We start from the raw sequence: 13965 nt of genomic DNA on the forward strand, positions 1-13965 counted from the left end.
CCCCTTTGAAACCCAGGAAATCAAACCTCGCAGTCCATCTCATCAGCTTTATGCAGATATTTCTGTCACTCCCTCTCTAGCTTCTGCTCCGTGGGTCCTGCTAATTAAGACAGGCATCTGGTGACGGGGTATGATTCACGTCAGAATAAAATTGGTCTGATGACCAATGGTATGAATTAATCTATGTAAAAAGCCCCCATTCAGTCACATTGATGGAAGGCCGAATGATGAAAAAAAGAATTATTGATTGATGATTGGAAATCCTGAAGAGACAGAAAAAGAAGAATGTATGAGAGAGAGCAAAATGCTATGTCAATATTAATTGTATTACTTTGATGCATTATTCTTTTAAAATTGTTACAATTAGAATCAAGATTGAACATAACCATCAGAAGCCTGCAGTGTAGCTAACACATGTGCATAAAATCTCAAGAGACATTAGCATAGGCAATAAGAAATGACTCATTGATGATATCTTATCTTTGCATGGGCCAACTAAGATGGGCCATTGCTCAGCAAACTGGCTAGAAATGTCTAAGCTGTACGGTTGCTGTAGTTGGCACTCAAGGTCAAGCCCTACAAAGGAGCCAGAATAAATGAGGCATGTCCCTAGGGTGCCTAACCGAGGCTGACAAACTGTGGGAAAGTCATAGCATTCTACCGCTTAACATGGATGTCCTCTCCCTGTCAACATGCTGAAAACATGTAAACAAATCAGCTTTTCAAGGAAATGATAGAAATATTGAAAATGAATGTTTATGCTGTAGCTGCAGAGATGTGCTGAAGCAGTGATGCAGAGGTGTGCTGTTTTTTAAATGTACTGTATGCTGAGACCTATAGGGGTAAAGTTTCCTCCGAAGTGCTACAGTGCCATCTCGTGGCTGCTTTGGTAGTTATGCTGAAATTGCATTAAATGCAACTGTACAAGATGGTTTTCAACCTTTTTTTTTGCCATTGCTTGAGATGAGGTGTGAGACAAGGAGCATTTATGTACTGTGGAAAGTGGGCACAATAAAGACTTAATATGTTAATGTCTTTCTCCATGTTGCAGGAGTGCCAGTTTCTCCCAGGCCACACGAAGCAATCTGTTTATGGGGAGCGACTCTGCCGTGCAGAAACTGTCCCATGGCTTTTCCCACTGTCTAAATGGCATGGGTGCTCAGTTGCATGGCTTCTACAGCCTGCCCAAGCCAGGAAAACACCAGTTACCAGTGAATGATGACTCGTCCCAGGAGGCCTGTTATGTGCTTCCACGCGGTTACAGCTCTGAGGCACCGGCTCACAGTGGTTTAGGGGAGCCTGAGCTGGAGAGTGAGGAGGTTTACACCTTCAAAACTCCCTGCAATGCCCTCGCCACCATGCACAGCAACGAGCGTCCACCTGACAATTATGATCTTCCAACGCCACCTGGCTCCTTCTACCAGATCCCCCGGACATTTGATAAGAATCACAATGCCTTGACACCCTCCAGCTCCGAGTCCTCCTGTGCTCCTCCTCCCAGGCCCCCTAAACCTAGCCAGGGGTCAGAGGGGCAGTGGGGGAGTCCCCAATCAGTAGGAAGCCAGAACGGAGAGGTGACGTCTGCAGTGTCGGTTATCCCACGCAGGAATACTCTGCCGGCTGTTGAGAACATCAGGCTGCACAGAGGTACACTGACTACAGTTAGCGCTCTAACTGCTTTCCTAATAAGTTCCTTCTGAATGCCGCTTGTTTCTTTAAACACGACCACAGTTGACTCACACAGATCTTTTGAAATCACACATTTCACCTGTTTCCTGTTTTCAAATGCAAGTCTGACTTGATCAGTCCATCCTCTTGTGGTATTGCAGTGACTTTGCGCTTCCTTTTCCTCCCCCTCTTACTCTCGCTCTTCCACTCTTCCTCTATCTCTCATTTTACTGATTTAACTCTAGCAGCTGAGCAGAGACAAAGGGGCCAGTCTAGCAGACACTGTTCTGTTGAGACGCTAATGAAATTCAAGCCATACAGCCTACTCCAGAATGTTTCGTTCCAGGCTGATGAGCAATAAAAAAAAAAAAAAAAAAAAAAAAAAAAAGCGCTTGCAGACACAATGCATAGCCTCTTAGTATGCTATGCTCTCTGCTTTGCAAAGTCCATGCTCAGGCCTCGCATAGCCAGAGGCAAGAATTGACCCGCGACCCTTGTTAGTGAGGCTACAGGCTGTTCACACACCTGTGCTGAAAAGACCAATTATAACCCAGTGAAGCATTTAATTAAATGTCACTCTTGTTCTGTTTGTTTCATTAGAAACACGAGTTTACTCCTTGAAATGTCAAACATTTTTGTCTAAATCTGCCTCTATTGCAGTGATTGCTGTACAATATCTGACTCATGTCTGCTTGGCATCGCACTGTTTCACTTGAGGAGAAGTTTTTTTCCTTTTAGACTTTATGGCAGTGGTAAATATTGATTTCTCTCCCTGCGTTTCTCCACAGGCTCCTCCTTTGAAACTAACAGCCATCACCGTCCCATCCATTTCAACAGCTCAGGCCAGTCCGTGGAGTCTGTCAATGATGGGTTCAGCTCCTACCTGGTGAGTCAATGTCTCCCTTTTACCACACTCCCTCCTCAGATAGACGCTGTCAGTGCCAAAACGTAAACCGCACAGAGAAAAAATGCATTTCTGCTTTATCTGCTCTAGTCGAGTGCTGCAGTTTTCCTGTAAGATCGAGCCCAGAGAGTTTGAGAGAGTCATGTGTCCTCTGTGTCTTTTAACACCAGAGAACGAAAGCCCCTCTGACTCGCTCAGACAGCGGCAACTCAGATGACAACTATGTGCCCATGAATCCTGGCTCCTCGCCACTCAGCGCTGCCCAGGCTGACAGTCCTAAGAATATCTACATTCCTATGAGCCCTGGGCCACATCACTTTGATTTCCCAGGATTCTCTGCAACATTACCTGCCCGTAAGGGGAGCAGCGCCTCCCTGTGTCACAGGCCCAGTCGTCTCAGTGATGTTACACCACCACCCATCAACCGCAACCTCAAACCTAACAGGAAATGTGAGTTTTTGGCTGCAAAGTTTTCACAGATTTAATTGCGTGGATTTTAATTTTCTTAATCACTGTTTTTGGCTTCGAATCTGCTCTAAAGTCTGCATTGTTAGTTGTATTACAAAGACAATGATTTTTGTTGACAGTCTCTGCTCTTGTTTTCTGCAGCGAAGCCAACACCTCTTGATTTGAAGAACAATGGGATCATTGATGAGCTGCCATTTAAGAGCCCAGTCACCATGTCCTGGATACGGCCCATGTGAGTCTCATATCAGTCATTCAAGCTAGGTTACCCAAGGCCACTCTCTCTCACATACACACACACACACACACACACAATTTGATAGTACAGACTGGTGCTGTATTTTGTTTCTGCCTGAGGTCAGAAGGTAGAAACACTGAGTCTTGTCTGCTGTGCTTCAGGCCTGCTATGAACTCCATGTCCTCCCAGCATTGTCGACCCATCTCTACACAAAGCATCACCAGCACCGACTCTGCAGACAGTGAGGAGAATTATGTGGCTATGGTAAGTCCCAATAGCTGGAGGGGAGATCAGGAGAGCACATTGTGTTCTTTGTTTTAATGATCCACTTGTTTGCATGCTACACTAACTCACTGCACCCTGTGTGAGTAACACCTCCCTCCTGTCCCCATTAGCAGAACCCAGCGTCTACCTCTCCTGCCGTGAGTGGCACCAGCAGCCCGGCCCCCAGGAAGTGTGGCAACGTGGACTACCTAGCACTGGACTTCCAGCCTGGGTCACCCAGCCCACACAGAAAAGTAAACAAAACGATTTTGTAGACTTAAAGGAGCTATTTTGTAAGTTGTGTTATTGCTAGATAGCCAGCATTAGCATTAACAGCTGTTTACTCACCAGTCTAGAAGAAATGTGCGAAGTTCAGCATCAGACTTCATTCCTTTACTCACCAAGAGCTGTCTCCAGCAGTGGAAAGCAATTACAATTTTAAATCTTATCTCTATCACTTCTTTTCTTCTCCTGAACTGAAGCGCACTAACCAGCTAGCCCCAGCCAATCTCGTCCCTTCCCAATAGTGACTCACTCAGCACCTCCAATCTGCCCTGAAGATGTAGCGCTGCTCAGAGGGCTTATTATAACCACTTGTATTATAAAGACAACAATGACCAGAGCTTTTGTCGAGCAACAATCACCACCAGCCGCTCCCGGCAAGAAACCGTGTTTGATGGCAGAGAAAACTTACAAATAGCCTCTTTGACAACATTTGTTCTTATTTCTACCACAGTTCAGTCCGCGACTCAGGCCACAATCTCACTCCTGCCTTATTTATCATTCCACAGCCCTCTACATCCTCTGTGACCTCTGATGAGAAGGTGGACTATGTGCAAGTCGACAAGGAGAAGACCCAAGCACTGCAAAGCACCATGCAGGAGTGGACCGATGTGCGGCAGTCTACTGAACCTGCCAAAGGGGTCAAGTCCTGACACTGACCTTGTACAAAAAAAAAAAAAGACAAAAAAACAAAACAAGATTCCAATCTTAAGTCAAGCATCTCCAGTGTCATGCTCCTATCATTACTATGAATACTGGTTGGGCTTGTTTAAGACTGAAATGTTTGGACAAAAAGCCATAACCTATCCTATGCCTGTTCTCTGTGATGATTACTACTGCAGTGCACTGCTAACATGCAGGATATCAGGCCATATAGGTGAAGCGCCCTGCCAAAGCTCTTCATGCAGACTGTTATAACAGTGTATGGACAATTGATAATGTGTATGAAAAATATCATCCTTACTTATCAATCCATCCTTTAGAAATTGCAAGTATTTCATCAAAGCTGTCCCGCCCACCTCCTCTGCAACAGTCTATCGTTTCTTTTTTTTTTTTTTTTTGCATCAAGTAGATAATTTACCCAATTGCTGCCATTTAACACAGTAGCAGAGGCTAACTGGTCGATAACCATTTTAATATACTGTAAGAGTATGCTTAGTGGTCACAGGAATGCCAAGATGCACTCCAATTTTGGCATGCAGGCAGACTCTCTCTTTTCACTTCAATCTATCATTTGTGCTGAGTCTTGCAGAAGCAGCAAGGAGATTATTTTCACTGCAGGCAATCATTTCAGCTTAGCAGTGCATGTCTGGTAAGAGGAGGGGGGGGGAATACAGCGATACAAAGGCCTGTGTCAGAATCCCTAATGATAACTGTGCATGACTGTTGCCTCAGTTTCAATTAAGTATGAGCCCAAACCATATTTAAAAAGCTGTCAGGCTGGATGGCAGGCCAATTATTTCAATGCAGGTACAAAAAGTCTGTAACGTCCAAATGTAGAGAATGAAGAAAACAAGACAAACATGAAGACATATCTTGTGTCTTTGTAGGTTTGACTTCAGTGGCTAATTCACTTCAGGTAATATTCTAATACATTTCATTTTAAATGTGCACTGACCAAGAAAATTACTGAGTCGGAGGAAGTAAAAATAAAGCAGTTCAGATACCCTCTCTCTCTCTCTCTCTCTCTCTCTCTCTCTCTCTCTCTTTCCCAAGACCATAAATACAAGCTAAGTAGAAGGAGAATAGCATATTTATGTTTTCCAGAATTCTGCCATTCACTGGTTTATGTCTTCGGTCTTTGATATGCCACACACTACAGCTACGTCTCTGAAGAGTAATTGTTTCCTCTATGTAAATTATTAATAGAATGACATATTTGCGGCACATCTTGTCGACTGTTTGATGCACTTGTCTGAGACAAAAAGTGCACCACAGTAATGTAATGTTGTGCTATTCTTGCAAAGATAACCTGCCACAATGAAGATTTGCCAGTGATCGTAGTCACTTAAAAATAGTTGAGCAAAGAATGTTTTCTTAATTTCATAAACTCTTCTATTTGTTTAATTTGCCTTATGTTTTCATTTCAGTTTAGACTGTAAATTTTTGCCTTGAAGAAATTGAATTATTTACCATATTATTCAAGGAAGAGCCATATTGTATTTAGGACAACTGAATGATCAGTTTCTCAACTTAAGTCCAGTATTTCACTGTGGGCTGGAACCACTGAAGGGTGAATCCCTGTTTGAACCTAATATGAATAGTGTGGCCATACAGTGCTAGATGGTATTAATGATTAATTCATTAAGATTTACTTCCTAATGTTTTTCTACCATTTTTACTGCTTTTTGTATTCTTTTTATCATTATTTTTTACTGATTCGTGTAAGCAAGTGATACTCAAGAAGAACGGGGTCAGGCTACATTAAGCTAAGTTTGTTACGACGTGTATTTTATTCCTTTTTAAATTCCCATTTTTATGATCTATACATGAAATGGGGAGGCTGGCAGTTTGAGTTGCACTTGCAAAGCCCTTCCTGGGCCAACTGTGATTCAGAAAGAGCGAGAGCGAAAAGAGGAAAGAAAAGACTGAAGAAAAGCCTGTCTCCCTGTCAGTCTCTGAAGTGAAATGGATGTGTAATTTATTATCTAGAGAGACCCGTTGTAAGCAGAGAGCTGTGTATGTGTTGTGGTAGATTGTGAATTGTAGTATGTTAAATGACAGCCTGACTGGGCGACACTGAAAACACTGCTCAGATCTACTGTCAGACTGTCACTGGGTTGACGTACTGTACTAGTAGAGAATTCATTTTTTAACCACTTTTATTGCTACTACTGTAAAGCATTTGCAGATTGCTCGTGTTTTAATTTATTAATTTATTGTGTGTTTTGGAGTTGATAGTTGTAAAAAGGAAAAAAACAACAACCAAACAAGGAAACCGTCTCTCTACTAACACTGATGTATGCAAACTGTCTTGATTTTGTGAAGCAATATGACAAATAATGCCAGTGTGATGGTAATGTGGTACACTTAACTTGGGATTCACAAGAATACAAGATTTTGTTATTCCTGTATTATGGTAGACTTAAACTGTGGACATAGAATAAATCAAGAAGTGAAAGTTTGATGTGAAAGTTCCTCTTTAAATCCTTTTTTTTTTTTGACAGCAATGGTACCTCGACTCATCTCTCCCCCGCAGATTTTTAATTGGTGCTGTAACATGTAGAAGTTTGATGTCTGCTGCCCCCTGTTGAGTAGGACAGCAGCTGCATCCGTTGGTGTTTACTAGATGACAAGCTACTGTTACTTTAGTCAAGTATTCCACACATGGGTTTTTGAAAGCTGGATATATACCGCAATATACATTAGCCACTTTTCATGCCTGTACATTGAAGATTCTTTTCATACCAAAACCTTACAAATTTTATTGCGGGAAATTGCACATTAATTATGTTGTTTTTTACTGAAATACAAGTAAAAGTAAGGATTTGTTTCTCCACTAGCTTCTCCACTACCTATTAAATCAATTATACTTCAAGGTATTACTATCATTTTCCAGCAATGACCAATGACTAGTACATAATTTTCTGTTACGAGTAAAAATGACTAATTGTCTAAACATTTCTTAGTCAAATCAAAACCTTAAGGACAAATTAGTTGACCTACTGACTAAGAGAAGCAGCTAGGAAATAAAATGTGCAATGAAGAAAAAGAATTCTTTGCTCACCTCTTGCAGAATGAACCTCCTTTTTCACAGATGACAGTGATACTGATACTACTGTCTAGTCAGACACTGGCCATTATTGACCACACATGTACTGGGCTGCTCCTGGTATGAATAGCAGGGGAAAAAATCTATTTCTTCACAATATTAACTCATTAAAATGATGCACGGGGACGTCCATCCAGAAATGTATTTGTATGGGTGCAAGCATTTGCAAATGTTACACAAGTTTGTCTGTATTTCTCTGTATGACAATTTAAGATCCACTGGGTCTGATGAAATTCAGCAAAATTCTTCATTTATTTATAACATGCATTTCTACATTGTAGAGGTCTTATTTTATTTTACTTCTTTGACAAAAGCAGTAATATCTTGTGCTGTCATGCCTTACTATAATTTTTGTAGTTAAATCCCCACTGGACTTCATGAACCCATAAAGCATGATGTGATTTCTGCTGCCAAATTATTATTGAACTTGTAGTTTAAAGGACTAAAACATACATTTTTATTCAGTTATCTACCAGCAGAGTGTTCTACAGGGGTATTGCTGTAAATTATGAATTTAAATCATCTGTTGTCATCCCCATGTGTTCGTGGTAATGATAAACTCATGCCCGACAGACTAATAGTAACCAAGAAGGCCAGGCTAATGATTCTGATGTCCGACAGGTGGGTCTAGGTCCCATTTCCAGGTCAAAGGTGGTCTGAGTGTGGTAAGAGATTGTGTTATAACTGCAGAGTCAACAAGTTGGTGATGACAATAGCCAATCCTTCTTCCCATGCCAAAGCAGCCTAGGGCAGGATGCTGAACCCTCAATGACTCTATTGTGTTATCATTATTATCATCATTATCATCATTATCATTATTAAAAAGCCAGCGAGGCAAGTCAGTGTCCCAGAGGACTGATTTCTCTGTGGGCTTTTTTCAGCGTGGACATGTTCTCATGTTTTTGTGGTTTTCCTCCGAGTTCTTCAGTTTCCTTCTACTTTACAAAAACATGCATCCTGTTTCTGTGTCAGTGTGTTTGCCTGTCTGTGGTTGTAGCCTAAACCTTTTAGTGCACTGGCATCTAGTGCAAGTCTTCATCTACTCTGATGATGAAGTTTGCAGCCACCTACGACCCTAAACTTAAATTATCAGGTGATGAATGAGTCAAAGTGTGTCTGTTACACTGAATCAACTTGAGAAAAGAGGCAAAACCAACTGAATTCACTTTACCCTTGTTTTAATTTGAAAGGTTCTTCGTAGCCTAGACTTTCCTCACCTTTTAAGGTGTTTGTGGTGGCGATAACTGCAGCCACACAGCAGCAAGTGTCGGTAACCCCCATGCACTTTTTTTGCGCCTTTTTTTGTTATTTTAGACTATTGGCTGTTTACACCCCTACTGCACATACACAAACACATAAATGATGACACATAGTTCTTTATTTCATACAACATACCTATTGTTTATTTAGTATTTGTTAGAAAGGCATGAGTTCTATTTTTAGCACACACATTTAGTTAACTTTTGTATATGTAACATGTATGTTTATTTATGTAAACCTATCTTAAGTTGTTCTAATTCTGTTTTACCGGTGCTGGGGTTTTCCTTTTCCTCTGCTGCTGGGGTCATCTGGCCAGGTTGGGCCTCAGGAAGCAGGAGTCTTAAGTAGAGGAAGTGCTCATTAAGACTGAACCAAGTGCCTGCCACATCACGGGGGGACTGGGGTTATTTAGATTGATTATTGTCAATTCTTCAGATTTAAGTTTGGCATTAGGATATTTTTCTTTTGTAGAATCTATAGGAAATGTATTTCAGTCTACAGACAAACTGTAGTGTTTTGTTTATTTGTTAGTGAAGGTGTTAGTGTTTATGTTACCCCCTTTGTGTGTACAGCTGGTCTGATCAACCAGTATATATGTTTCCTTTTGTTCTTTGTCTGTTAGGTCAGTTAAGTTCTGTTAGATAAGTTGGTTTGTTGTAACTTTGCTCTGGCAGCCTGTGTTTAGTTCTGTTAATTTGACCTCTTTTAGGGGCCCAGAACGTTTTGCTGTTTTTGTAAAATAATTTGTCTCATTTGGGTAAAATAAAACCCTTGTTTTTTCAAAATACACCTGTGACTCCTTATGCCTTCCAGCTCGGTCCCTCACAGTGTTGATGTGTATATTAAGTAGGCAGTCAGCTTCTGTATTAGCCAGACATTTAAAGAGAGTTGTGAAGGTTTGAAGTTTATATAGATTTCATGCACAGCAGCCTCTCTCAGTTCCCACAAAATGAGACCTCAGTTGGACAGTATGTATAGGATCAAGTGAGCAGCCAATCAGCTGCTTTAAGTGGTTAATTCATTTAGTGGCTTGCTTAGATTTGTCTGCTTGTCCACTCCAGAGAGGTCGATGAGTGGGCAATGATTGGGATAAAAGTCGTCTTTCTGGCTGTATAGGAAGTTGTGTGCGATCATGAATGTGTAAGTATCAATCATATTTGTTCTTTCATTGTAAATACCTGAGTGAGTGCTCAGTGGATTAATATGTGTAATTTGATTTTGCCGACCAGAGGGCCAGTGGAGGTTAACTGACATGTAAACTCATTGCAACTTGGCATTATTACATTTGCAGTTTTATTGTTTATTCCTTTGCATGAAGATGTGATATAGGCCTATAGGTCGAATTGTGAAGTCTTACAAGTTAATACTTTACTACAAGCAAAATATATTTATATAATATAAATATTTTATAGGCCTTTAGGTGTGACTAATTGAACTTGTTCAGTTATATTGTATTTAATTGCTGTGATATTACTGTCATTCTAGACACCTTGTAGTAGAGTATAGAACATCTGAAGCATTTAGTAGTAATTGATACACCACAGAGATTTCTAACACCACCGTCAGTGAGTTTTATTAAGAGATCTCAAACACCGTCATAAGATGTTTGACCACAGGCTGTTACTATATCTGCCACTACACTTCATCAGCTACTCCCAATAAATATGACACCAATGCAAACATCAGTGTCACATTTAAAAACATTAGTGAAATCTTTCCCCTCTCCTGTCACGGTCCAGGCCTGGCAGGACAGTTCACCCCTCACTCCACTAGAGTGTGCATTTGGACCCAGCCACATTCATGCGAGTGTGTCATGTCAAAAGAGGAATGTTCATACAATGAGGTTCTGTGTATAGTGGCTCCGCTATTGCTTCGGTGCACCACACGGACAAACGATTGTCAATGGACTATTTGAGACGGATCTCAATCGGTTTATGCAACGGCTCCTCGCGTTTCGACTGCGTGGTTTTTGACTTGTAATTTGCAACCAGATCCCTCTTATCCGGATGGAAAGAGAAAGACAGAGAGAGAAAGGACTAATTTCCTAACAAAAATGCCGTGAGTCTTGAAGTTTAGTCGGTTTCGTGTGTTTGTAGGTTCTCCTATTTTGGCGACCAGTCGCTTACTTTGAATTGATTGTTGGCAGCCGTACTGTTTTCTTTTTTTTTTTTTTTGGACTGTTTAATAAGTGTGGCACATTAGAGATAAAGTAAGCTGATAATGTGCCATCGATATAGGCTACCCATCGGTGAAACTGAAGTGAGGGATTCATAGTGAATGTAGCTAATTTATCTGTGAGCAGAGGTCGAGTCGTTAAGCAAGAGCGGATTCATCCCAGCTGTGAATCCATGAGCCTTTCATGTTGGTAAATCATTTCAGTTTTAATTATAAGCTGACACAGTGCGACCCTTGAGGAAGAAACCACTAATAAAATTCTGTAACATTGGGACTTTTCAATGCCCCTGTGGAACATAGGATGAGTTTATACTGACCGTATCTCACTTTACAGGCAAGTGTTTTTTTTTTAATCTTGAACATCGTTATAACATTTCTCAGTTTGACGAGATCGTTGTGCAAAGTATCTGTCAACAAATACCATAGGCTACATCGTCTTTCTCTCTTGTGAGTTTGTTCGTACAGTCTAGTAGGCTATTTCTCTTTTCCACATGGGATCATAGCCGAGTCCATACCTATTGTTTTCTTCCATGCCCGTGCTGTGGTCCATTAAAAGCTCAGTGGACCTCAGTCTCTATAAACTTGTCAGGGACCTGCGGGCATGGGAGAAGCGACACCTCAGTCTGCTCCAGGGGCATTCGTACCCATGTTGGGTGTCGGTTTAGGAGCTATGCCCGGTGGGGTCGGGAACGGGCCGGTGGTGGCCACCTCCAGAGGCTCAGCGGTGCCACAGCTGCACAACGCCATAGTGGAGCGTTTGCGCGCCCGCATAGAGCTGTGCAGGAGGCACCACTCCACCTGCGAGAACCGCTACCAGAGGGGTCAGGCCGAGAGCTCTGACCGGGAGCACGAGAGCACGCTTCACCTGCTCAACATAGTCCACCAAGGGCCTGGCAACCGAAAGGCAAAGGGCAGTCGTGGCGGATCGAACCAGCAACCTCCAGAGTACAGCAGGTCCAACGGAGAGCAGAAGGGCTCAGAGGGCGAGCAGAAGCTTTCCACACGTATAGCGGTGAGTTTTGTTCTGTGGTTGGGGTCATTTGGTGATGATGATGAATAATCAGTATTGTCACAAGTAATTATCGCAAAACTTGTGGTGATGATGAGAACAAAACTCTTTCTTTTTCTGCATGGTACTTGGATGTGTCAATCTGCTGCTCAGCTGAGAGCTGCAGTTACTTTAGTGATAATCTATCAATTAATGTCTCTACACATACTACTCCAACATCACTCTGCTGTGACTTGATGAACAAACAGTTGAGGCCTTGTCCAGCCTTACTGGACATAACCAAAACCAGACCAAATGGCACCACATGCAGGGAATGTTTTAAAACAACAGTAATAAACGCTAGGTTCCTGATTTTGCTGATTAAAGGGAGCCTTGAAATAGATGGGATGATGCAGGATCACAAAAGCTTGTTTGCAAAGCAATTCATTCAGAGGAAATGGTTTTGGGGTCAATGGGTCATGGCGATGTTTTACATTTACTGCAAACCATGTCAACATCTTCTACTGTGCGACTGATCCAAACAGATTGATGCAACACATTCTGTGGCTTGTTTAACCCATTTATTATGCACTGTTACCACATTTTGCAGTACAAATAATTCAGCTTCCTTTATTTGTGACATTAATCAGCAAAATATCAAGAGGATGCTGCCTGTCATTGAAAAGTGTTTCTCAAAGCGTTTTTAACATGAGGGCTTTTTGTTTCTTTATCTCTGAGAGATCCTGTAATTCAGAGAATCCTCAGAGTGAAGTAGGCTACATTGAGAATAAAGGATCATGTAGTTTGCATGCTCTCCTTCAACAGCAGAGCCTCGCAAAGAACGCAGGGTATAGGGAAACTTTACTGTGAAACGCAGCAGGGCTTTCTGTGTGCCTGCTGGTGCTGATAGGACTGACTTCCTGTATCGCATCTGGTAAGGGCACAGCCAGTGAGATGTCAGATTTATTTTGTTGTTTTCTTTCATTGGGCATGAGGGAGTTCAGCAGCTAGGCTATGAATTATTTCCCAAGCAGTGTTTCAATATGATGTCAAAAGGGTGAAAGCTTGCAGATGTTCCTGCACTAGATTTGCTTGAGATGCTGGATGGAAAAATAAACAATGTAATATTTTTTTCCAGTATAGCCATAAAAGGGCAGTGATGATTGTCAGTTCATTTATTGGCATTATATGAATTGGGCACAGGATAGGCCTACTACATGTCAAGCAACTGTATTGGCTCATTAGTCAAGACATTAGCATACAAGAAAAGTACATTTTCCATATAGCGCTAACTTAAAGTGCATTTAGCTTTCTAGCTTTTAACATAATTAGTTTTCATGCTGTTAGGTACAGTACAGCTGTGGAACATGATGGGAGGCAAGACTCAACAACACAATGGATTAGACTGACTGTCTAAAAGAGGTCAGGGAACATCATTATCATGTACTGTTTCATTTTCAACTGATGTTGACTCTGGAGTAGCGTGTTCTACACAAAACTGATGAGTGCAGCAAGATGGTGTGGAGGAAATGAAGTCCTGGCGTACATGTTTATATCAACCCTGAGGTTAATATGTTCTTTGCAGCTCACGATGATTGGTTGAAGCAGAACAGCAGAAATTGCAGAAATCCCCTTTAGTGCATTTATATGGCATGTATCCAGCATTTGTGCTGCAGAGAGTTCTTTCTTGAATTTATTCAAAATGTGTAAAGTGTGGAAAAACTCTTGCAAGCAAATATTTAAGAGATATATTTTTGTATCATTTCTGGCTCTAAAGACAGTTAAACTTTTGTTTCAAATATTTCCTGGGGTGCAGCTGTAATTCACCATACTACATTCTTCTGAATTAAAAAGTAAGGCTTCTACAATGGCCACATCTGTGCATGTTATTGACTGTTCACATTGGAATTTGCGATGGAAATGTACACCAAGTGAGGGGCAAACAACAC

General features: G+C 41.5%; 2 protein-coding genes across 3 annotated transcripts in view; both read left to right on the top strand.

Annotated features, from left to right (window-relative positions):
• The window catches only part of gab2 (GRB2 associated binding protein 2), a 36630-nt gene extending 29684 nt beyond the window's left edge, over positions 1-6946 (top strand). The window contains exons 4-10 of one of the 2 annotated variants that reach the window (XM_022748909.1): positions 1052-1647; positions 2457-2554; positions 2743-3022; positions 3182-3272; positions 3437-3539; positions 3671-3793; positions 4331-6946. In XM_022748909.1, the coding sequence (XP_022604630.1) occupies positions 1052-1647; positions 2457-2554; positions 2743-3022; positions 3182-3272; positions 3437-3539; positions 3671-3793; positions 4331-4474 (1435 nt within the window). In that variant the 3' untranslated portion in view covers positions 4475-6946. The remainder of the gene's footprint in view (positions 1-1051; positions 1648-2456; positions 2555-2742; positions 3023-3181; positions 3273-3436; positions 3540-3670; positions 3794-4330) is intronic. The other variant, XM_022748910.1, reaches the window with a different exon arrangement.
• A 4072-nt stretch (positions 6947-11018) lies between these two features.
• The window catches only part of maml2 (mastermind like transcriptional coactivator 2), a 33984-nt gene continuing 31037 nt past the window's right edge, over positions 11019-13965 (top strand). The window contains exon 1 of the mRNA XM_022748978.1: positions 11019-12040. Coding sequence (XP_022604699.1) covers positions 11630-12040 — 411 coding nt within the window. The 5' untranslated portion in view covers positions 11019-11629. The remainder of the gene's footprint in view (positions 12041-13965) is intronic.

The sequence above is a fragment of the Seriola dumerili genome, unplaced genomic scaffold (assembly GCF_002260705.1).
Source record: "Seriola dumerili isolate Sdu_G_001 unplaced genomic scaffold, Sdu_1.0 BDQW01000134.1, whole genome shotgun sequence".
NCBI lineage: Eukaryota > Metazoa > Chordata > Actinopteri > Carangiformes > Carangidae > Seriola > Seriola dumerili.